Genomic DNA, 23,786 nt, shown 5'->3' with positions numbered 1-23,786 from the left:
CAATGCAATAAAGATGAATTCTTAAATTGAGCCAGTCTTGTAGGATATAAGTTTGATAATAAGATAAAATTATGAGTTCAGACCTGAAGGTTTTAGCTAGCTAGTAATATTACACCGAATATCAAAAACAAGAAATATGATGGAACTTGGATACAATTAACTCATCAGTATTTGTACGGTATATTTTGAAAACTGTGACGTATTTCGGTATATTTCACTGCTGCTCACAAGCAGGCCGAATATCAAAATTTCATCCAACGGCGGTAGTTGCGCGGCGCGGCAAAAAATACATAATAAATAAATAATAATAGATAATATTATTGTGGTAAAATCCTAACACCCGAATTTTTTTTCGCCCAAAAACGGTTTGTGGTCCTATTGTTGATCAAAAGTGCAGTTTAAAAAACACACACAAAGTCACAGGAGGAAAGCAGCGGCGAATCCTAAGAGAAGTACGTGAAAGAGTGAGAGCAAAAGCGGCGCAGCTATAAAAAAAAAACAAAAAAAAGTCATTACGCATATAATTGTAAATTTGTTAATATTTTTGTATATTAACGCATCTGTATAGATTTGTGTGCGTGTGTAATTAAATTTTTTCAGCGCAGTGTAAACACTTTTTTACTTTCTTTTTCTGTGTTTTTTTTTGCAAACACAAAACTTACACGAACATTTGTCGTTTGCTCGTGTGTGTGTGATGGCTTTAATTGATTAATAGCCATATGCCTGTCCCGACGCCTCATTCCCGCTAGAATTGGTAATTGTTTGACAAACAAAATTCTTGTAAAAACCGCCAAAAAGGCAGCGCCGCAGTCGCCTGCAAAGAAAGCAGCGGCAGCAGCGACATCAGCAGCCTGCTCCAAAGTGTGTTAATAAAGGGTGAGGCATTCCCCAGAGTGCACTCTCACGCTTCTCCCCTCATAGGGTTTGTAAGTGCGTGCAGGACACACACACGGAGCTACGGAGGTGGGACACAACATATATGCGATTCGGGAATGCCTCACCTTCGTTTAATGTACCTTTCCCCTCTCTGTCTGGCTTTGGATGCTCGTATGTGTATGTGTGCGTGCACAGCAAAAGGCAAAAAAATAATAAAAAAAAGAAGCCAAGCCCAAAATGTATAACGGAATGCATAGCAAAAAAAAAAAGTGAAATTTCTCTGCACATTTTCTCACTCTCTCTTGTTCGTTCCGTTTTTGTTGCTCTTGTTGAATATTTAAATCAAAAATTATATTCGCTTATTGTTCACCCAATGACAGACTGACATAGAGGGGGGGCGGCTATTCTTTCATTCAAAAAAGAACGAGGGAGAGAGGCTTTTTATCAACGGCTATCAGCGGAAATATTCGCTTCTGCTGCCGCACCCCGCTTGACCTTATTCTCTCACTCTCACACACACACACGCACACGCAGTCACCCGCTCTTTACGTTTCGTCTGCGGCGGCTCTCATTCCCTGCGGGAGGGCGTACAAGGTGCAGGCAGAGGGACCGCCCGCATTTTGCGGGTTGGCGCATGCTTTTCCCCCACCTTTAAATACTGTTTTTTTTTTTTTGATAGTTTTTGATGTTAGGATGCAAAATATAACGTGGCCTATGGAGGGGAAAAGCCGACACATTTCTGATATTTCTGAATTGACGCGTCACCTTCCTGCCTACCTCCCCCCCACGCCATCTCCTATGGCGCTTTGGGACGTGCCAATTTTCAGATTCTCTCGCTAATCAGCAACCGACTTTGACATTAACGTTTTATCATCATGATCACAAACTTTATCACGCTTCTTGGTTGCTTGTTTTTTTTTTCTGGTTTTCATCTTTATCTTCATCACGCTTCTGGCTTCACGTAGACGTTTGCGTTACGTTACGGAGCCAGCTGCATGACACACATCTACAAATGGGTTTCAGATCTGCGTTTTACAGTTTTCAATTATGTTTTCTTATCCTCTTGCTACCTCCCTCACTCTCTCTATCGTTCTGTCTCTCTCTCAAGTTCAAGTTCAATTGCAATCCATCAATTTGTTGTGGTCTCTCTCTCGCTGTCTCAGATCTGACTCACCGTTAACGATCCTCAAATACAACATTGTTTTTTGTGTGTCACACACTAAACACAGTCATTCGTGCCTCTCTCCCGCCCTCCTTCGTTTCTACTAATTGTTGTTTGGTCGGTTACCAAGGGGCGTCAAAAGCTTTCAGCGTCGCAAAAGAGCGCTTAGCGAATGGAGGGAGAATGGGAATTATGCGAATAATGCGTTCTGAATTTCCCCCCCAAAATGCCACCCAAAAAAAACAAACACGAGAACTGTTTCACGATGACAGCAAAAGACAGAGAGCGAAAGAGAGGGAGAGACTGAGGTGACCCAGACGTAAAGGCAGGCTCCCAAAACACCGTTATTGAGTTCATTGATTTTTAATTTTGTCTTTGATTTTATGTTTGAGCATTTTTATGTTTTTCTTTGTACCTGTACACACCATAAATACCCTACCCTTCGCACTGTGGCCCATTAATTTGTGTCCGTTCGCTTATGGGAATGTTCCTCCTAGTGACTCTCGCTTGGGGTCTTCCCATCACTGAATCGAAAGACTGTTTATCGGATCTGCCGAGCTGCAAAATGGGAACAGTGTGTCAGAGATAAGTGAGAGCTCGAAGAACCTGCTCTTGGAATTGGATTCCTTTGTGGGAATCGTAAACTTTAACCTTAATGTTGATTGGAAGACACACTTTTCTGTCATTGGCAATATTTATTGTCTTTTGAATAGATTAACAATAATACCTAGAGGAACAAACAAAGCCGAATACTGAATCATCATTATGGAACGCGGAGAGTTCTTTCAAGTATCTTTTGTTCTGTGTCGCCAAATGAGCGTCTTGAAAGCAAACCAGCAACAACTTAGCCTAATTTATAGCCATCAAGCTGTGATTTGGTCTAATTTCGTGCCTAATGGGAGTTCCGTCAGCGAAGAAAATTAGAGAGAACTACTCGTAGATTTAGGTAAAGTCTATTAGGGCCTGCAAGACTTTTCTGCTTCTGTTTTGTAGAGCAAAAAGATTGAAGATCAGTTGTTCTATGTTCCAACAAACCATAGTTGTTATTCCAACAAGATTTTTCAGCTGTTATGAATAGCAGTAGTTACATCATCGACTGGCATTCCATGACTCCAACTTTACAGTATATATACAGGTTTTCGCATGGGTTCTCTTCGAAGCTTTTATTGCTTGGTTTTTGTGTGTGTGTTTTTATCGTCTCTGAAAGATCTTTTATCACAGGTTGACTCTGCCTAGGTTTTAATTATGGTTGCTCAGCACTCCGCCCCTCCTTCATCCTCTGCATTCAGCAAAACACTTCCCACGCATTGTGTTCGGTTTTTGTATGCCTTTTTTTGGTGTGAATTCAGTTGTTATTTCGCTGTTGGAACCTCTAGGCTTTTTATCGCCATGGGCAAATCAAACTTGTTCCCCAACATGACTCTACGCACAAGTTTTTCCTGCCTATGATCCAAAGAAAGTTTTGTATCCAACCTGTACAAGAAACGAATGCGAAACACTTTCTCAAAGTCAGGGAAATGGAATACGATACGATACGATACCAATCTCTGAATGCGAATAACATTGAAAATATTCGTATTCGTACGACATTGTGTAGGATATAAGAAGAGCTTCTGAAACAGATGCCGCCGATTCCCTCACTTGACATTGAAAGCGTCGTCACACGCGACTGCGCGGCATACATATAGGGGAGCGGACAGGGGCATTGTCAAAGGCTTTGACGCATGCCTTGGCTCGCTTCTAATGCTCGCATGTGAGTCACAAAAATGCCAAACATGCCTCAAAACATTTCATTCAGCAAGCAGTTTAATCGAAAAAAAAAAGGGTTTATACAAGGTGGCCCGCTAACTCGCTTTCGGGCTGTATACGACAAAATAAGACCCGAAAGGAGAAATGCTCAATGCCTTCATATTTTGTCGTATAAGACCCGAAAAGAGAGCGCATTCATCAGGCATTGAGCATTTCTCTTTTGGGTTTCACGTGTGTAGATTATTTATTTGCATTCCGCTTTGGCTCAAGTGCATTGAACCAAAGGCTAATCCAACGGCATCTCTGACAAAACGAGATAAGCAAAAAAAAAAAGACAACACACGTCTCGCACTTACAGCCGCGGTGCGAATATTAGTGGCTAGCAGTGGAATATACATATGTACATATATGTATGTGCAGTGAAATATATGTGAATAATGTGTCGTGTTTTTTAGTTCCAGCTACATATGTGCGTGTGTGTGTGTATATATGTGCTACTATTCTGTTGAACGCAACTGTAAACCGCTCTCTCTCTCTCTGAACAGAAGAGACCTGCATTTAATGATGCCAGGCAGCAGGCAAAAACAAATTCTCACACAGCCCAAGCACCGCACCACATGAGCGCAAAAGAAGTTGATGACAAGGCGGCGGCGAAACAAGAAGGAATGTCTGCCCTTCGAAGGGGGGGCATGGTGGTCGAATCATTGCATACCCTATCGAGACCAAGAATATACGAAAAATATTGATGGGTGTTGTGTTTCGACTCAAAGCAAATCTGTCTCTCTGTAGGGAGAGAGAGAGAGATACGTCTGTGCGTAAAACTGTAACTGTCTCCAGTGCACTGCTCTCCCTCCCTCTCTCTCACACACATGTGGCGGTTTATTGAACTTAATCTTGTGCGGAAGTTTAACAAAATCACGCCTCTGCCTCTGCCACTGCCTCTGCTACGCTCTCGGTCTCTCTCTCTCTCTTCTCCTATGGAGAATGCAAAAAAGACGCAGCGCAGCGCAGCGGCTCTGCTCTGCCGCTAGTGCAACTGTAAAGATTGCAAATGGCGCAGCGAAATAAATGGCATGGGAGGAGGCACAGAAGAGACACAAAAAATAACTTGGCATTTGGCAAACGTTGAACAAAAAAAAAAAGAGCACAGAATAATCATTCAACGTTGGAGAGGGGCCACAACGGGGGAGAGGGGTGTGGCATTTAACAAATTACAAATAGGGAATGTGTTTAATACAGAAGAAGAAGCTCTAAAGCATATCTGTAGAATCAACATGGAATATCGGAAACAACCCGAACATGAAAGGACTTTATAGGACCCTAAACTAACATCCTTCGATATGGCACGTTTTCACCATGGCATTTCCCCCAGAGGGATCCCGGATTAGTGAACAAAAATATCCAAAATCTTTGGTAAATAAAGAAATATTTCAATTTTTGTACTTTACAATGTAATGCGATATTTGTTGCAATACAGTGGAACTTCCATCTAGCGAATCTCAAGAAGAATTCGTTATAGAATTCTTTTTTGCACAAATAAATTCGTTGCATAGAAAACTTTGTTGTGTGGAAGCTCATTAAAGAGAAGTTCGACTGCATGACGTCACAGAAAAATCAGCTGTTTTGCCAGCACCTCTCTCTCTCTTTCTCTCTCTGTAGAGCATCCCTATAATCCCAAAATATTTCTTGGGCCATTCAATTGTTTCCTAAACGAGTGCCGTGAGTATTATAAACATTTGCCCGAGACCTGTGCTGTGCGGTTCATAAATACACAAAGTTGTTTCCAGTAAATAGTGCGTCTGTTTCTCCACATATATCTCTTTCCCGTTTGCGCTAACTGTAACTTTGTTGGCCACAAAATAGCTTCAAGGTTATAGCCAACAAACCGCAAAATGCTGGCAGGTGGGATGACGGCGGTGGCAGTCAACCAACCAACAAGCAGCAACCAGCAGCAGCAACTGAAATAAATACAAAATAAATTCATTAATTTAACAGTTAGGCTTCGAAATGAAACCCAGCGAAAATCCAAAGCAAAGCAAAGCAAAGCAAAAGAGCAGAAGTAGACGATACATGGAACATGGAACTCTGGAACTCTGACATGAATTTACGGCACACGCAACGCTGAAAGATGGGAAAAACTGTTAGACCACAAACAGCAACAAATAAACAAAAGAATGATCCAAAGCAGACATCCAAAAGACGGCGGGCGAGATACATATGCCGAAGAAACAGATCCATCATTTGATCTCTTGAAAGATACAAAACCAGAGGTTCTAGGAAATCAAATACCTAGACTTTAGTACATCCAAAAAAAAATGGTCAAACTACAGGCAGTACTTTCTATGGAATACCCAAGATAAATCTAGGTTTTAGAGTCGTATCCTAACCGATTATAAGACAAAGATTTGTTGAAATCTTCACAAAGTTTCTTATACTCTTGTCAGTGGCTCACAGAAGGCTTTAACCCTTAAGATACAAGATACACAAGTAGCTAATGGTTAAGTTCTCAGAAGATATGATTAATTTAAGTTTTGAAAACCGTGTGCCGTAGTACCAATTAGCCGAAACATTCTCGGAATAATGGTGGTCTAACGCGTGAATGTATCCGTTTGCTTAGGGTACATTTTAGCCGGCAGGCAATAGCTTGAAGTACTGAAAACTTTAAGGGATAACCTCTGGACACATGTGCAGCCTGGAACCTGTAAATGTTAGAAGCACTGGAGGCATACCCTGTAGCATGATAAATGTAACACGAACTTGGTGGGCCTTGGGGCGCAAGGGTTCATTAATGCGACTCCACTAATGGAGCACACTAGAGAAATTAAAGCCAAAGAGCACACGACGCTGGAGACAGAGAGAGAGAGAAGGCCAGGCGTTCTGTGGGAACTCGTAATAGCGGTAAACTCTCTTCGTGCACCTTTAACATTAAACTCTCAGACTCTTGGATTCTTCACTCCTTCACCGCCCCACCCGAAAAAAAAAGAAAACCAAACGGAGTTGCACATGCCACATCACGCTTCAGTAACCACCCACAAAACTTAGGCCTGGAACGTACTACCGCCAGAAGGAAGGGGAAAGAAAGGGCCATGGAAAATGCTAACCAAAGGAACCACCAACAAAAAAGAACTAAACGCAGACACAATGACGTCATTTGCAACAACCACTAACAAAATCTACACAAGGTGGAGGAAAATCGTATGGGGAAATGGGGAAAAATGCACGACCCCCATGCGAATGAGTAATAAACACAAACCGGACGGAGGCTGGTGGCTGGAGGCTGGAGGCCCCCCTCCCTAATGTGGAGTATCCAAAAAAAGAATTAAGTAAACGGCATGGAAATTGCCTCCAATTGCGAAAAACTTGATCAGCTCTATGCCTAGAGAGATCTGTTAAAAATCAATTGAGAGCAAATAAATATTGAAATGCTTTTGGCTTAATGAAAACTAAATTATTAGCAAAAGAAATGAAATCCAAGTGGAAAGGGATCATCATTTTTCGTTTACGATTAAAGTGTTATTATGGGGCTGAAAGACTCGTAGGAATCGTTACAATCAAACGAATACAGCGAAGAGTTTATTGTGGCTATATTTTCCATATAATATGGGTTATGTGTCCGCTTGCTTATGGGAACTTTGGACAGTGTATCCAACGTGCCAGAAGCTATCCAATGAAATAGTGAAACGATGAAAGAAGATGGAATTTTAAACCCCAAATGGGATGGATTGCATTCAAGGAGGAAACCACACACAGAATGTTTGTTCCATTTTGGAAAGTTAAGAAACGAATGACGTCATTCGTGTGTGTGTGTTTTCCCTGACGGCGCATTGTTTTTGGGGGGTAACAAAACGAAATTTCCGCAAATACTAAACATTTGGGGAAATGTTTTCTCGAAAATCTCATTTTTCGTTTCGTTCATTTGTTTATACCGATCTCAATTTTGGGTTTCCAAATTGTATATGGAATGGACAGACAGACAGACAGATCTCCTCTTTCGCTTTGTACTTTTTTTTTTTGTTTTTTTTGTTTTTCTTTAGACGCCTTTTTTCATGAGCTTTGTGTTTGTGTTTCGCTTTTCTTTTCTTTTGATTAAAACAATTAAATTCTTTTTACGATTGTGGGTTTTTTGTATGCGAAAATATGGCCCAACCTTGGCCCATAAGTCGAATGGAATGGCTAAATAATAATCTAATCAGTAAAATTCAGCAGAGGCTAGAATTCAATCAAAACTAATGGCAGAAGCAAAGGCAGGAGCACGAACTGCAAATTCCCAGAAGATTGAATGCCAGAAACACGGATACACTGATCGAAAGTGGTTCGAAACACACGCCAAGAAAAATACAATAACTAGATTAATCCCAACAGAAACAAAAACAATGTAATTATTGCCTGTCAAGTGATTTTCTTTCTAGCATTACAAAATGGTACATAAATACTCGCATTACCCCTAAGCGAACGGCTACAATTCATTGTTTAAGGCCCTGAATGTGGTATATGTATTCCAGAAAAACTGTCTTTTCTGAGTAGGATGTCTGTGGTTTTTAATATCCAGAATCATAAATAATACCCATATTTACTGGTTTGTATCCTTATTGTAGACAGAAGGCATCAAACAAGTTCATTTGGCTGTTTAAACACCTGGCTTTCAGTAGGGAATCCCTTAGAGTAGATATCTTATGGCTGAAGTTAAGGGTATCCCCCATAGTTGGTGTCTGTATCTCTCTATGACTCTCTATAGCTTTCTCACCAGTTTTTCCACACCGTTGCGTATGAGTAACATTTGCAATTGAACACGTTTGCTGTTGCGTTGTTGCTGTTTTTCCTGTTTTATTTTCAGTTTTTCCATCTTGTTGATAATTCAATTGCCTGCTCGAAAAACTTGGGCGTGGGAATACGTTTTATCGCATTGTATCGTTTCGTTGTTGTTAACTGAACGGGGTGTCGGGGTCTTGCATCGAATTGATTGACTTGCCAGCTTTGGCGCCGATTACTCATACGAGACCCGGTCCCAGGCCGCAGGCACTCTATGCTACTTGTTGCTGTCATTGCCATGCCCCAAAGCCACTCTGGCGATTGTGCCCAACAAATTGAAAGTCTTGACAAATGTTTAAGCGCGGGAAAACGGTCGTTTCTTTGAGGATACCAGCTATGGACACAACTGTACCTGCTACAACTACTGCTTCCCTTTCCTACATCAAAAGCTACAGCTTAGGTGTATTGCTGTCGCAATTGGTTTCTATTTCGTTTGCATTTGAAATATATTTGTAGCCAGTGTTGGTTAATGCGGTTGCAACGCAACTGTACCCCCAGTGCCCAGTAATTGATATGCCAGCAGCGAAGGTTGCGGCTGAATCTCGAATCTCTCATTGCCATTGGTCTAGAGAGTACGATACTATTATTATTGTTATTATTGTTGCGCTGTTTGAACTCTCGAACTGTGTGGAATATTTGGCCATAAGCCAATTGGCCCAACCTATTGGCTTCATTCGCTTTCTGAAATGTTCCTTCAATGCGTAATTTTTGGCCTCAATCGATGACGCAGACAATGGCAGGGCCCATGGCTGCTGGATCTATTGTTGTTTGGGGCACAAAAGGCTAATTGCAGGCGGCCAATACACAATCACCGACACTTGGGATACCCTTCCTCGTATACTCTTAAGCTCTCGCTGTCACAAAAGAGCTTCCCCTTCAAATAGGGTATCCCAATGCGGACACACTGCCAGAGAGAGTGGTGTACAATTTTGGCCTGGTCTGCATTATGCTGCCTACTTCCTCTTGCACCGTGCACCGTGCCCCGTGCCATTTGGCATGTGTAAATGTTTGGTTCATTGAACTTTTCATTTTATGCTTCATTTGCTACAACCGAACAAATGGCAACAAAAGGAAAACAAGAAACAACAAGCCCTAGATGGAGGCAGCAGCTGTGTGCCACAAAAACGAACCGAAGACCACTCACCCTGGAAACGACCAACCCCCGAACCGAAGCACGAGCATTTCCCTTATTTCTGTAAAGTTTTAAACATTCATTTTGAGCGATGAATATGTTATAAGCAATTGCACAATTGGTCTTTCCTTTGGGATCGTTGCTGTGCCTTCTAGAAGTGACTGATATTACCCTCTGGAAAGGGTATATGTGTCAAAGAAAACACCAATTGGCAGAGGCAGTCGATTGCCGGCTTACATAAGCCGAAAGCCAAGAAAGCAAACCAGACAAACGACAGCAAAAGAAAACTACAAACCGAACCGAACCGACTCTGTCGAGCACTGCTGTAAGGCAAAAGGTTAACGTTCAATGAAGCAACAGATTGCCTTGCCGTCGTCCGGTGTGCTGAGGACCATCAACACGCTCTCTCGGCTCTCCGAGAGACGAGCGCTAGAAGGAGATGGCAAACGTTTCACGTTCTTACTGGCAATCGGATGGACCCTCGAAGGAGAGCAAATGTGCTGAAGAAACCTCACCTTATTAGTACATTCAACTTGATCTAAGGGTTCTATCCCATAGATTTTTCACTCCATTTTTATGTTTAGCCAATAACTAATCTTTGAGTTGCACATTTGTTGTATTCCTTTGCAGAAGGCGTGATTGTGTGAGAGAGTGAGAGCCAGGATAACCCGCCATCATGAGCAAGAAGCCAACAGTCGGACCGGCGCTCCACAAGGTCATTATGGTGGGGAGCGGCGGCGTTGGCAAATCCGCCCTCACACTGCAGTTCATGTACGACGAATTCGTTGAGGACTATGAGCCCACCAAGGCCGATAGCTATAGGAAAAAGGTAAGACGATGACCCATCGCCCATCGCTAGATCCTAAATACGACTGTGTATATATGCTTTTAGGTTGTGCTGGACGGTGAGGAAGTACAAATAGATATACTGGATACCGCTGGGCAGGAGGACTACGCAGCCATCAGAGATAATTACTTTCGCAGCGGCGAGGGTTTCCTCTGTGTCTTCTCAATCACAGACGATGAGAGCTTCCAGGCCACGCAGGAATTCAGGTGAGTGTGTCAAGAGGGTGAACAGGCGGCGAAGGGGGGAAGTGTCAGCCGCTAGCGGTTTTCTTTCTCTACATTTTTTTGTATTGCTGCTAATTAGTCACACAAGCACCCGGGTTTGTTTCTATGGAGACACCAGGTGGCTACACAGGCCCATGCGGTGGCATGTGCAATGCATCTGCGTCGGGGTCGGGAGTGAGTGATTCAACGTCTCATAAAGATGCTTGTCGCTGTCATTCTGGTGTTGGCAAATACATATGTATTGTTATTATCAAAGAATTTCAAGCAATCTAAAGGGGTTTTCGTATGGTTTTAGTAGTAGAAAGCATTCCTCAGGGGTTTGGCCACAGAGGACACCTTTCTCAGGGCACCCTCTAGCCTCTGCCTCAGCCATTCCCATTCCCATTTCCCCTTTGACCTAATTTGAGTTCTTTCAAAACATTCAGTGGGAAAAACGAACCCTTTAGAATTATAGGTACATATTGTATTATTGTTTAGCGCCTGGGACCTGCCACACACTGAGGGGTTGACCGGTTTGCAAATACATATCTCATGGGTTATATACATACATATGTATTCCGGTGAGTGTTTGAGTGGCTGTCTGTCGCGTAGCCACGCACTGACTCACCTGCAAAGAAAAAAAAAACATTGCCATTAGCAGATACGATAAGCCTATCTATACACACATACATATACATATCTCTAATGGCTCTCTTTTTGTGTCTCTCTCTCTTTTTCAGAGAACAAATATTGCGGGTGAAGAATGACGAGAGCATACCGTTCCTGCTGGTGGGCAACAAATGCGATTTGAATGACAAGCGAAAGGTGCCGCTGAGCGAGTGCCAATTGAGGGCCCAACAGTGGGCGGTGCCCTACGTGGAGACCTCGGCCAAGACGCGCGAGAATGTCGACAAGGTGAGGGCAATGCCTCCTTCAGTTAAAGACCTCCCCCCCCGGCCACCCCAGCGCCAGAGGGGGCCCACAGTCACAGTTACAGGCTACCCAGATACACCTGCACTTGCAATCGCAAAAAACAAACACCAATACGAATACGAAATACTCTTTCGCAAGCCACAAAATATATGCACAAACAGCGTTAAAGTCTTAATTTAAGTTAATTTAAGCTCCAAGCATTTCTGTGTGTGTTTGTTGGGTTTTTCCCGCAATTACAATTTAAGGAAGGAGGAAAAGGAAGCCCACAGATTGGCTGGAGTATAAGACTTTCCATAGATCCCTAGATCTTGATTGTTATTAACAGAATTTATAGATGGTATAGATCTTAGAGCTCTCTAATTTCTACGTTGATTTACGATGACTGTCTGGCCTTCCTTTAGGGCTATTTCTGAATCTTCTCCCACGACCCACCTAGCTCTGAATTGCTCTGACATCAAAGCAAATCCCTCTTCCAACAGACACTTACAGTTTTCCTTAGAAACCACCACAATCGCCATACGAACACACACATGAAAAGGGCAATGCACACTCGACGTATCATTGGACATGAGTAAATATTGTAAACACTCATTTAAGTCTTATCTTTGCGTTTTGACAACAGTCAGAACTTAGTTGGAGAACAATTTAAGATTATTTTAAGTGTTAGATCCGATATCAAAAGGAAAACAAGCTAAGTTTCAGTAAGTTCCCTAAGTTTAGCATAATATAGGGCCCCATAACGAGATCGGAAAGGAAATGTGATTCATTCCATGTTATATCTCTACCCAAAAATATTTAATCTATCTTTATGCACTCCAGTCAAGGCATTCTTTCCACTGTCCAAGTATTTTGTGTGGGTGATAGTGAAACGTTTGTAGGTTTTTTTAGTAGTGATAGCAGCTAGCATTGAGGAAGTCCGATAGGCATGGCGAACAACAACTGATTGGGGTATTAATTGTACAATAGAACATAAATCATGTCTTTAAGTTCTATCAAACACTTGAAAATAGAAACTAGTATGGCTCAAGCCGAATTTCGATCATTTGTAGAGCATTTCGAAGTAGAACATCATCCAAAACATACAAATATCCCTGCTAAGGCCTTAAACATTTCAAACTTATAAGAATGCAGTCCATCCAATGGGTTTGAGAGATGTAACGGACTGCCATTATGTGGAAAGTGGAGAGACGGAGTGCTGTGCTAGGAATTACATTAATTTTAAGTTTATAAATTAAATATAGAAAATGGTAAAGGGTCGCGATACGTGTGCCGCAACTCTTTCTTCATTCACACACACACACACACACACACACACACACACAAACAGAAACCCACACAGCAATACACAAACACAGACGCAGCTAAAGCTTTACCCAAAAAACAGGAGCAGGCACCACCTACATATAGCGTAGCTTTTGTTTGCTGCCAAGCTTTCGATGTCGTTGCGCCGCTTTTATTTTATTTGTTTGATTTCCAAGAAAGAAACAAAAAAACCAATGCCCTTTCTCGCTCTCTCTGTCTCTCTCTCTGTTGCACAAGCCGTAGATTATGTGTTTGTGTATTGGTGTTGTTGTTGTTTTTTTTTAAGTTTTTTTGTTGATATTTTTTGTATAAAATATAAGTTTGTTTCATACGAATTGTAAAGGCTGATTGTTGATGCTGTTTCTCTGATTCTGATTCTGTATATGACTTAATTCCCAATTAAATCCACAATTGCAGGTATTTTTTGATTTGATGCGCGAGATAAGGTCACGAAAAACCGAAGATTCGAAAGCCACGAGCGGGCGTGCTAAAGATAGATGCAAGAAGCGGAGACTTAAGTGTACCCTACTTTAGGCATTAGGTGCATACAATTCCACTACTATTCCAAAAAAAAAAAATATATATACTACAAATACCCAAAATACAGTACAACCAACATATAATAACCAATATATAATACAATAACCCATAGATTTTTTTGGTTAAACCTTTAGCTTGAATCTTGAATATACCCCAAAAATTTTAGCTTGTTTGCTTTTGGCTTTAAGCACTCTTCTTTCCTTTACTAACCTTTAACCGTTTTTTTCTTCTGTTTTTTTACCTTCATTTAATCATGATATTTGGTTTGCCAACACTACAAACACAACTAACTAATCACAAAAGCTCTTTTCCAACACTGAACTTCTTTGGCCAGAAAGCTTTTACCAGCACTGTTTGCTAACACTGTAAATGGGACAGACCATGGGCTGTTCGGGGTTCCTAAAACTGAATTTCTCTTCTGTTTCCTTGGCCCTAAGAGGTTTTACTTTTTGGCGCTAAAGCAGGTTCCACTGTATTTCATGGTCAGACATTTGTTTTCTCTTTTGTCAGAGCTTTTAGGATCTAAGACTTTTTGTATAAGATCTAACACACACACACACACACACACACGCACAAAAATGTACATACAACGACATACCTATACAAACACTTATTTTTTATATTTAAATTTTGTGCCTGAAATTTCTTTAGATTTAATTTGGTTTCTTGGTTTTCTTTCCTACTTTGATGATCTTTCGTTTTCTGGTATTTTCCGGTCATGAAGTGTGTACAATGGGTTTTATGCTGATGAAACGCACTGTACCCACCTAAACACCCAGAGTGGGATGAAGTAATGGTATCTAAAGTATCTGCCCTGTTTTTGGGTAGAGACTTTAGGAACCTTTTCTTTTGTTCCCTCTGTTCTTAGTCCTGTAAAAAATTTGCTTTCGGTTTTCTCTATATTTAGCAAACTTTTCAAAATTTCTGTTTCTTATAGAGAAGAAATTGTAACCCCACCACAACAGCAACAACAGAAACGAATTGAATGATATTAATGTATTTTCTTTATATATATATTCCTTCGATTTAGGTATTTTATGATCTAATCAGGGATATTTCATCGCGTAAAAAACAACGTCAGACGGACGTGAAACAGCCGCCGAAGCCCAATTCTCATTGCTGCCAATTGCTGTAAGATGAAACAACCAACAAAACAACAACTACCACATGATGAACAACAACAACAACAAACAACAACCACAACAAATGCAGCAGCAAACAACTTGCAAGAACAACAACGGCCGCACGGATAAAACCTTCAACAAAGAGCATAACGTTATGTTAATAATTAATTAACTTAAAGAATAAACAAAAAACACAAACACGAAAAACAAAATGATTTTCCGCACCAAACGAAAAACGCAAAACAATTAATCCAAGCAACAAATGAGCATTGTAAAATACATAAACGATATATTATTTTTTTTTTTAGGCAACAAACTGAAAAATTTTCGCATCTAACAGCCGGCCGTCATGAAAATTCCTTTCGAGTCAAGTTCTCTTTAATTTAAACAAATTTTTTTAGTTGACAATTGAGACAAAAACAAGCCTAAAGCGTAAACTTATTAAATATAATCAATCTTAGAAGCCTAAACAACCAATTATGCAATTCATTAAACACTATAAATATCTTCGTTTTCTTTTTCGTAATAATTTTTAATTTAAATAGCGAAATGCAAACACACACACACACAAAACAAACAAGAAACCTTACAGAAAAGCTTTTTATGAATACTTCTATATATATTTAAATATACAAAAAAAAAAATATAAATAGTTAAAAAATGGAAAACCGAAATTGCTAAACAAAAAAAAATAGAAACGGAAAAATAAAAACTTTCCCATTATTAAATATTAAAATGAAATGAAACGAAACAAATTTTTAAGGCAATTTTTGTAATTTTCTAAACGGAAAGCAAAAAAACAAAACAAAAAAAAAACAAATAGAAATAGATTTACATACAACAAAGCAAAAACAAATGCAAAAATTCAGAGAAAACTAGAGAAACGAATTATATTTTTGACAAGCTTGAGAGATTTTCCTTGAACAGTGTTTATTTCTTGTTTTCTTTTGTATTGTAACGCTGAGATACATCCAATACGAGTACATACACATGTATGCACGTACTATAACTATATAGATACATACGGCAATTTCTCCCAATTGATTTGCTTGTTTACTTTTGTAAAACTGCATTCTGTATTGTAATGTTTAAGCTATTATTATTATGATAATTATTATTATTAAATATATAAGTTATATATGCAATCAATCGATGGATGGATGGATGGTTCAACTTTTGTATCAAGCATTTTCCTTCTCCTATCCCTACCCTTAATGCTTTCTGTCAAATTTCGTGACAATTTGTTGCTAATCCCACAAACACGGAAACAACAAACACACACACACACATACACGTTCAAGCACACTCTTTCTCATTCAGAAACCAACACTCGCTCACACGCATACATATGTATATCCAAAAAATAAAATTCAGCAACAAAACGCATTTTTTTTATATGAATATATATATACATAAATTATGATTACGAGAGTTGCAAATGGCGATTGCAGGAGCGTACGTTTAGCTTGACTCAGAAATAAACCGAAAAATATGAGAAATAAAAACCAAACAACAACAACAACAAAAACCAACAAAAACAATCGAAATTTAGTTTTACTTTTAATCAATGAAGTACCCACAAATGGGGAATGAATCGAATGATATATCTGGGCGTCAGGCAGCTCTCTCCGACGAAATATGGACGTGCCATGCCAGGGAAGCTTTAGATATGTTTATCTACGGACTATCTCTATCTCCGTCTAAGATGCCATCGTCCATTGGATCGATCAACAGATTACGACACCCATGAGATACATACATATGTAAGTAAATTATTCATACAATACCTGCACATATATTATTATACCGCCAAGCCCCTTCTCCACTGATGAGTCTTGTTTCGCCATTCCTGTGGAGGAGTGCTCTTGAGATCAGATCTCATTCTGTAGAGTGCTGGGAATTCCCCTAGGATGGGCATGCTCCATTTTAAAAATGTCTCAGGACTTAGTTAAACTTTCTTGAGGTTGACAATGCTCTGTCTTTCTTGGTCTTCCTTCGCTTCACTGCTCGATCTCCTCCGTGTTTTGGCGAGTCCACAAAAGAAATGATATACTCCCCGATTTGTAGAACACATTGTTCCAAGTTTTTGCTTTGAAATCTGTGTATCTTTTTTTTATTTTTTTCGCATTTTCTGTTTTCTTTACACATTTACATTTATATATAATATATAGATCCGTTCTTCATATATACTTTTTTTTTTATATCCATTGTAGTTGATGCCTTAATTCATTTTGTTTTTTATTTTTGTTTTTGTTTGTTTATGCATTTTTGTTTAAAATTAATTTTACAAGTTACATTTACAGCTAAAAAGGTTTTCTCTCGTTTACTTCTGGTTTTGTTTTGTTTTTTTTTTGTTGCTTTCAAACATTTATAATTTTTTTTTTCGTGTTGTTTTACTTTGTTGTGTTTGCTGTCAGCTTTCTCCTTTTTTTCTTGTTTGTGGATAATTATAATTTGCAATACTCCCGATGATTTTTATTTTCAACTTAAAGAAAAATTTTTAATAGAAATTAATAGTTAATTAAGTTAGGCTTAAAAATTCTAAAATGAAATCGTTTTGTTGCTGCTTTTGTTTTTTGTAGTTTTTTTTTTTTAGTTAGTACGAATTACACAAAAGTATTAGGTTGGCTACTTAAAAATAAAACTTAAAAAAAAACGTGAAAAAAAAAACATTTTCGAAAAACTAATTTCCAATTTGTAAATGAAAGAATTTCATAAATTAAAGAAGAAAAACTTAATAAACCTAGTTACGATTTAGGGTTACGATTCCCCAAAGGGGGGAAACTTGTCTGTTATTATTATTCTTTATACAATTGCGTTTATGATTAGTAACATAAATCAAGTGAGAAACAGAGACAGGAGCCTATATATTGTATCGTGGATCGTACAACTATATCCCGGGGGCGCAGTTCCTCTTACAGCTTACACAGTAACTACAACATTTTACAGTTTACACTCAAAAACATTTACACAGACACAATCCATACACATACACATACACATATATATTCCATACGCTTGTTAGTTTTCGATTTTTTAAGCTTTTATTTTTTGTTTGTTGTTTGTTATTTTTTATTTGCATTGCAAGTAAAAACTCTTTCATGTGTGAAAATAATTTTCATTTTCGTCTCATTTGTGGTGAAAATCTGTATAAAAAATGAAGTATATTTTCGTTACTCTTTTGTCCACATTTTGTTTTGTTTTTTTGTTTGTTTTTTGTGTATTTTTATTGTTAATCGAAAAAGAAAAAGCCTGTTTTTTCAAAATGGTATTTACAAAATATTGAAAAACACTTTCCGTATCTCTCTCTTTTCTTCCCTACTAGTTCCTGTATATATAAGTATATATGTACATACATACATACATATATAGATAGATGATATATAGTTTTATATTCATTGCCGCTACATTAAAAGAAACAGCAAATTCCGGAGGAATGCCCTCTCCTTCTTTTGGTGGCTGTCTCTCGTTTCGTTTCGTTATTGTTCCAGGACATATCTTTAGCTAATACTTTTATCAATTCTCCCTTCATCTTCATCTGTTTCGTCCCTAGATATACATACATATATGTATATATATATATTCTAACACATACACATTGAAAAAAATGCTCCAAAATATAACATTTAGTTTTTTTTTATAGTTTTACAGATTTTTGTCTAGTTTGTTTTTTGTTTTTTTTTTCTTAAATCAATAATTGTTTGTTTTTGTTTTTTTTTTGCCTATTTCTATTTTGTTTTTTTCTCATTTTTCCTTGTATATAAATATTTTTTTTATAAGCTTTTAAAACTGTTTGTTTTTTTTTTATCAAAAAAGTTTTGTTTGTTTTTGTTTTTGCGTATGGTGGCATTATTTGTTGTGATTTTTACTACCGTAAAATGTTGTTACTATTTTCGCACACATACAGTGCGTTGCATAGCTATAGAAACAGCTTACATGGCTATGAAACGCACTGTGCTAACATTATATACATATGTCCCATGTCTTCTTTATATGCATTCGTTCGTGTCTTTCGAAAATCGTGAAGAAAACATATCAGAAAAATGTTACAAAATATATATAAAACTTTGGATTTAAAGTGGGTTGGGGAACGGGGATCGGGGGAGGGATAAGTATGGGATATGGTTTGTATATATACCAAGGGCTCGCGCACAATCTAGCCGAATAGGGAGCAGAAAGCGGGACTGAAAGATGATCTGATAGCTCAAAGATATAGTTCGGGTGGAAGTTTCCAGCTCCGCTTTCGGCTAGAGCGCGTGCGTGGCCTTGCGGGAGAGGAGGGTCCTTAGCTTATTGCACTATTACACATTTAGCTACACAATGTCTACGACGATGCCAGTGTTTGTCTCACCTTGGTTTCACCTGCTACGATGCTCTAATACCTAATTCGAACGGGTACTACACACAAATCTTTCGTTATGCTATGGATGGGTTCTACACCAGTGATCGGCACGCGCTTGTGGACAGCGTAGACAGCTGCCAACCTGGCCGATCGCTGTTCTACACATACACATACACAAACATGTACATATACATATATGGGGGAGGGGGGCTATGCAATAAATTCTATGGTTAAATGTATTTGCACACGCAGATATAACAAACACACAAAATACTCTATAATTTATTTGTATAATTCTATTGATTTGATTTGATTTTTGCTTCGTTTTCTAGACACTCAAAAAGGAGAAGAAAACAACAGAATTCTCACATAAATAGTTGGTTGTCATTTTGCGGTAGTAAAAAAGTAATCCTTGTTGGCTGTTACGCGTACTCGTTATCCCTTCTCTTCTCTCGCTATAAAAAACCCGTACTCGTATTCGCACTCGCACTCATTCTCTTGAGTTTGCTATAAAAAATGAGTACATCATTTCCTTCGTTTGGTGTTTGGTCAAAAGTAGAGACTACAAAAGGATTTTTTGTGTTTTTCTATAGATAGTATATAGATCTATATGCCTTACCAATATGTGTTGCATCATTTGGAAACTTGTTTTCGTTTTTGTTTTACATTTTAATCATTATAATTAATCATTTTGTTGTGTGATTTCTCCCCCCTGTTTTCTTTTGTTTTAGGTTGTATGTATGTATACATATACATTATATAAGTGTGTGTGTGTATATTTATAAAGCGTTACCCATTGGTGGTTTCTGTTACAACAGCGCATTTTGGTTTACAATTTCTAATCCTCTTTCTTTTACAATTAAATGTGCTACTCTTAGTTGTTGTTGTTGTTGTTGGTGTTGGTGTTTTTGTTCAGATAGATCTAGATCTTTACTAGGCTATAAAGTAGTACATTATATTTAATTATTTATATATATAGTATATATAAATTTTGTTTTTTTTTTGCATTTCTTTATGTGTGTGAAATTTTTGTTGCTCTGTTGTTGAAGATTCTGTTGTTGCTGCTCTTGTTGAAATTGCTGATGATGATGTTGCTGCTGGTGCCAAAGCTGTTGCTGGTAAAGTTGCTGCTGCTGTTGATTGTTGTTCGTGTTTTTTGTTTGCTTATTGCTTTTAATCCTTTTGTTGGTGTTCTTTTTTTTTGTTATTGTTCCTCTTGTGATTGGTGTTTTTTTGTATTGTTCCTCTTGTTGATGTTGCTTTTTTTATTGCTGTTCTTGTTGGTAGTTCTTCATGTGATTGGTCTTGATTGGTGTTGATTATTGTTGAAAATGTCGTGGCTAGTTGTTGATTATTGTTGCAAATGTTGTGGCGAGTTGCTGATTATTGTTGCACATGTTGCTGTTTATTGCTGTTGTAGTTTTCTTATATTTTCCCATTTTCCTGTTGTTGAAATGTTTTGTTGGTGTGTGTGTTGTTGTTGCTGTTGTCGCTTGTTTTGGTGTAAAATCATCTATTAAAAAATACCTTTCCTCTATCTCCATCTATCTTTCTTTTGCTCTCTTTTACACAATGATTTTCAAAATCGATGCTAAATGTTGGGCGGAACTGTTTGTTGTTGTTGCAACAAATGTAATTGTTTGCTTTTGTTGAAATCGATGTGTGTGTGGTGTGTAGTATGTGTGTGTGTGTTTATGCCAAGTGGTGTTGTTGTTGTTGTTGTTGTTGACAAAGAAAATTTGAAGATTCTTGAAGAACAATCATCATTTGTTATTTCATTGGTTTCTAGTTCATCTTCTCATAGTTTTTGTTGGTGTTGTTACATTTTATAAGGTGGGAGCTGTTGCGCACAATTCAGTTGTTGTTGCTGTTGTTGTTGTTGTTTCTTTTTTTTATTGTTATAGTTGTTGTAATTGTTTGTTGACTGTTGGCTGTTCCTGCTTCCTCCATAAAATTACTGCGCCGTTGTGCCAGCACTGAGCATCAAGAAATTGTAATTACGATCCTTGTCCGCCTGATGGAAACCTGATTGGAGTTCGCAAGAAGACAATTGAGTTTAGAAAAAATTAAATGTTATAGCAACGTTGCGTCACTTACCATTCGCTGATCCCGCAGCTGATGGCACTGCGGTGGCCACTATGGTGGCGCCTCCATTCAGGGCGGTGCCAGGGCCGCCTGCGGCCCCATGATACTTGAGGCCAACGCTGCGCGATCCCAATAGATGCGCGGTCGTCGTCTGTGAGGGCGACGATGAGGAGCTGGACGATGAGCTGGACGACGACGACGAGGATGAGGAGGAGGACGACGATGATGATGAGGAGCTCATGAATGAGGCCGACGACGAGACACCGCTCGACGAGGAGCTGGGCGATGGCGACGGAGTCGATGGTGTGGGCGAACCACGTGTTGTGGTTGCACCCATCGTCACGCTCGTGGGACTGCCCGCCGGACTGCTGTGCTGGGAGTTATGCTGGATGGCCGTTGGTGAGATGGCCAGAATGCTGCCGTTCTTAATTGTCATGATGGCTGTTCCAGTGGTGGTCCCGTTTCCGTTTCCGGTTCCATTCCCATTTCCAATTCCATTACCGGAGATCAAGTGGTTTCCAGCAGTAGCGACAGACACAGCCACAGCTTTCCCGCTGGCAGAGGAGATGTGCTTGGAGTTGGTTCCTGCTCCTAATCCTCCTCCCACTGTTGCTGCGGCGGTTGCTGCTGGTGTTGTTGCATTCGTTTTGCTTATCACAGTTGTTAGCTGCATGTTTGCATGAAACAAACAGAGACAGAGATATAGATATATAGATTCTCGATCGGTTAAGGGGTGGGGCGGGCGCATCTTCTTACCCCAGTTGCACAGACAGCGGCTGTTGTGGCATCAAACAGTATGGTTGTTCCGTTGCGTCCACTGGCTGTTGCGGATGCTGATGAGCCGGCCGCCAGGCAAACGGCTAAAAGAGAGACAGAGATAGCGAGAGAGCGTGAGATGGTTGCGCAACACTTGAAGGTCGCCGGAATCCAATTGGCAGAACCTCAAGCATATGCTAAATTTGATCTACATCCCGCGCAATATGCAATGCAAATCGGTTTGCAAATCCATCCGTTTGTACCTTTTTCATTCAGTGGAATGCTCTGCTGGTCGGTGTCCCTTTTCAAGCTATTCAATCGCTTTTGCAGCTCAATCTTCTGCTTGGCCAGACGCTCCGCCTCCGCCTCCTGTTCGCGATCCCGCTGCCGCAATTGCTAAAACGATCACAAAAAGAACGAATAGTAAAAAAAACATGCCCTGCCATTCAATACCATTTAGATATCGACACCCACCTTGACATATTTATGGGCCGTATCGAGTATTATCAAATTGGAGGTCTTCTTGCGATCCTCGTCCCCCATGGGAAGCTCCCTCTTCAGCTGATCGTAGCACTCCTTCAGCTGGGCCCGACGGTTCTTCTCCAGCTTGTTGTGCACCTCCCGAGTCCCAGCTCTGGTTTTTGTGTGGAATCGAAAAACAGGATTAGTAATTGGTAATCTCTGTGGGGGCTGCTAGAGCTGCTGCACTCACCCGTTGCTGTTGGAGCTGGTTGTACGCCTCCGTCCGCCGTGGCTTAGCTGTGATCCCACCGCTGGCGCCGATGTCGAAACGGAGGAGCTGCTGGCTATCGACGCTGCTACGGCGGCTGCTGCCGCCGCACTCGCTGCCGCCTGGACATTGATGGACTGGCGGTAGGAGCTGCTGGCGCCGCCCACCACCCGTCCGCCATTCACATAGCCCAGTGGGTGGTGGTGCTGCTGGCTGTCGCCTTGGCCGGGCGCTGAAAATTTATGGGAGGACAGTGAGTACGAGCGTATACGGGCATTCGTGTCGGCCGCTTTGCGTGTGGGAATCGGTGGCGGGGTGAGTGGTATCCCTGTCTTCCCCAGGACATTCTTCTGTTGCTGGTGCTGGGGATGGGGATGCCGCTGACTCTCCTGCCAAATGGCATTGCCCACGCCTACCCCATGGCTGGCACCCAACAGAAAGGCGGAGGCGGCCGCGGATGCAATAGCGGTGGAGCCTCCTGCCGCTGTCGCACTGGTGCCGCTGTCTGGCGCCGGGTAGACACTGCCCTTGCCATCCGACACCAGCAGATATTTGCGCGGAATCTCCGATCCACCGCCACCGCCGCTGCCGTTGCTCAGTTTGTGCTTTGCAGCCTGATGGATCAGGGTTGGGGCCGCGCCACTGGCGTTCGCCCGCAGAATGAAGGCCACGGAGGCGGCGGCTGAAGTGCCGTTGGAGGTGGGAGATTTGACGGGAGACGTTGGAGAGTTTGGGCTACTGCCTCTTTCAGCCGCTGTCGCTGCTCTGCTCGCTGCTATCACTGATGTTGTAATTAGTTGCTTCTGTAGCTGTTGGTGTTGCAGCAGTCGCGAGTAGGAGTTGTTGGAGTTGGACGAGGAGTTTTCATCCTCTGAGAATGTGATCCGACAACCAAAGAAAACATAGGGAGAAAAATAAAGAGAAAAAAAGAAAGAAAAATCATAATAAGAAAAAGGATACGATTTTCCAAAGGCCCAAACGAAAACCAATCGAGCAGGAACTGTCCATCTAAATGTACCCGCCTCCCCCCCTCAAGAATTCATATACTTTATGGGGTGGGAAACGCTTCCTGCCTCCACTGTCCCCACAAATCTAAACCCTTTCCGATGGGGTTTTCTTTCAAAGGTGTGCTACGAGTATGCAAAGGCAAATTACATGGCCTTGCATTCATCTCGCCTGCGAATACGAGCCAAATT

At 40.4% G+C, this 23,786-nt stretch overlaps 2 protein-coding genes across 6 annotated transcripts in view; one reads left to right on the top strand and one right to left on the bottom strand.

The window, feature by feature from the left end:
• The first annotated feature begins 209 nt into the window (after positions 1–209).
• Rala (Ras-like protein A) lies at positions 210–15,315 on the top strand. Of its 2 annotated transcripts, XM_033385285.1 has the most exons (6): positions 210–452; positions 10,359–10,557; positions 10,621–10,781; positions 11,519–11,693; positions 13,431–13,554; positions 14,584–15,315. In XM_033385285.1, the coding sequence occupies exons 2-5, from the start codon at positions 10,405–10,407 to the stop codon at positions 13,545–13,547; spliced, it is 606 nt and encodes a 201-aa protein (XP_033241176.1). In that variant the 5' UTR covers positions 210–452; positions 10,359–10,404; the 3' UTR covers positions 13,548–13,554; positions 14,584–15,315. The 2 variants fall into 2 exon arrangements, with proteins under 2 accessions (XP_033241176.1, XP_033241177.1); XM_033385286.1 differs by lacking the exon at positions 13,431–13,554.
• A 4,940-nt stretch (positions 15,316–20,255) lies between these two features.
• Positions 20,256–23,786, bottom strand: part of Mnt — a 36,971-nt gene continuing 33,440 nt past the window's right edge. For 3 of the 4 annotated variants that reach the window (XM_033385277.1, XM_033385278.1, XM_001354986.4), the window contains 6 exons: positions 22,573–23,461; positions 22,335–22,494; positions 22,124–22,256; positions 21,861–21,964; positions 21,117–21,771; positions 20,256–21,044 (listed from right to left, as the gene is read on the bottom strand). In XM_033385277.1, the coding sequence (XP_033241168.1) occupies positions 20,974–21,044; positions 21,117–21,771; positions 21,861–21,964; positions 22,124–22,256; positions 22,335–22,494; positions 22,573–23,461 (2,012 nt within the window). In that variant the 3' untranslated portion in view covers positions 20,256–20,973. The remainder of the gene's footprint in view (positions 21,045–21,116; positions 21,772–21,860; positions 21,965–22,123; positions 22,257–22,334; positions 22,495–22,572; positions 23,462–23,786) is intronic. The other variant, XM_015186426.2, reaches the window with a different exon arrangement.

Source organism: Drosophila pseudoobscura, chromosome X (genome assembly GCF_009870125.1).
Source record: "Drosophila pseudoobscura strain MV-25-SWS-2005 chromosome X, UCI_Dpse_MV25, whole genome shotgun sequence".
Classification (NCBI taxonomy): domain Eukaryota; kingdom Metazoa; phylum Arthropoda; class Insecta; order Diptera; family Drosophilidae; genus Drosophila; species Drosophila pseudoobscura.
The sequence above is the reverse complement of the archived record's forward strand: the minus strand, read 5'-3'. Positions and strand labels throughout refer to the sequence as shown.

Bases quoted from the DNA above. Each gene is read 5' to 3' on its own strand.
- Rala (XM_033385285.1), top strand. From the start codon at position 10,405: ATGAGCAAGAAGCCAACAGTCGGACCGGCGCTCCACAAGGTCATTATG. The intron at 10,558-10,620 runs GTAAGACGATGA...ATATGCTTTTAG, and splicing joins CCGATAGCTATAGGAAAAAG to GTTGTGCTGGACGGTGAGGA. The intron at 10,782-11,518 runs GTGAGTGTGTCA...TCTCTTTTTCAG, and splicing joins CAGGCCACGCAGGAATTCAG to AGAACAAATATTGCGGGTGA.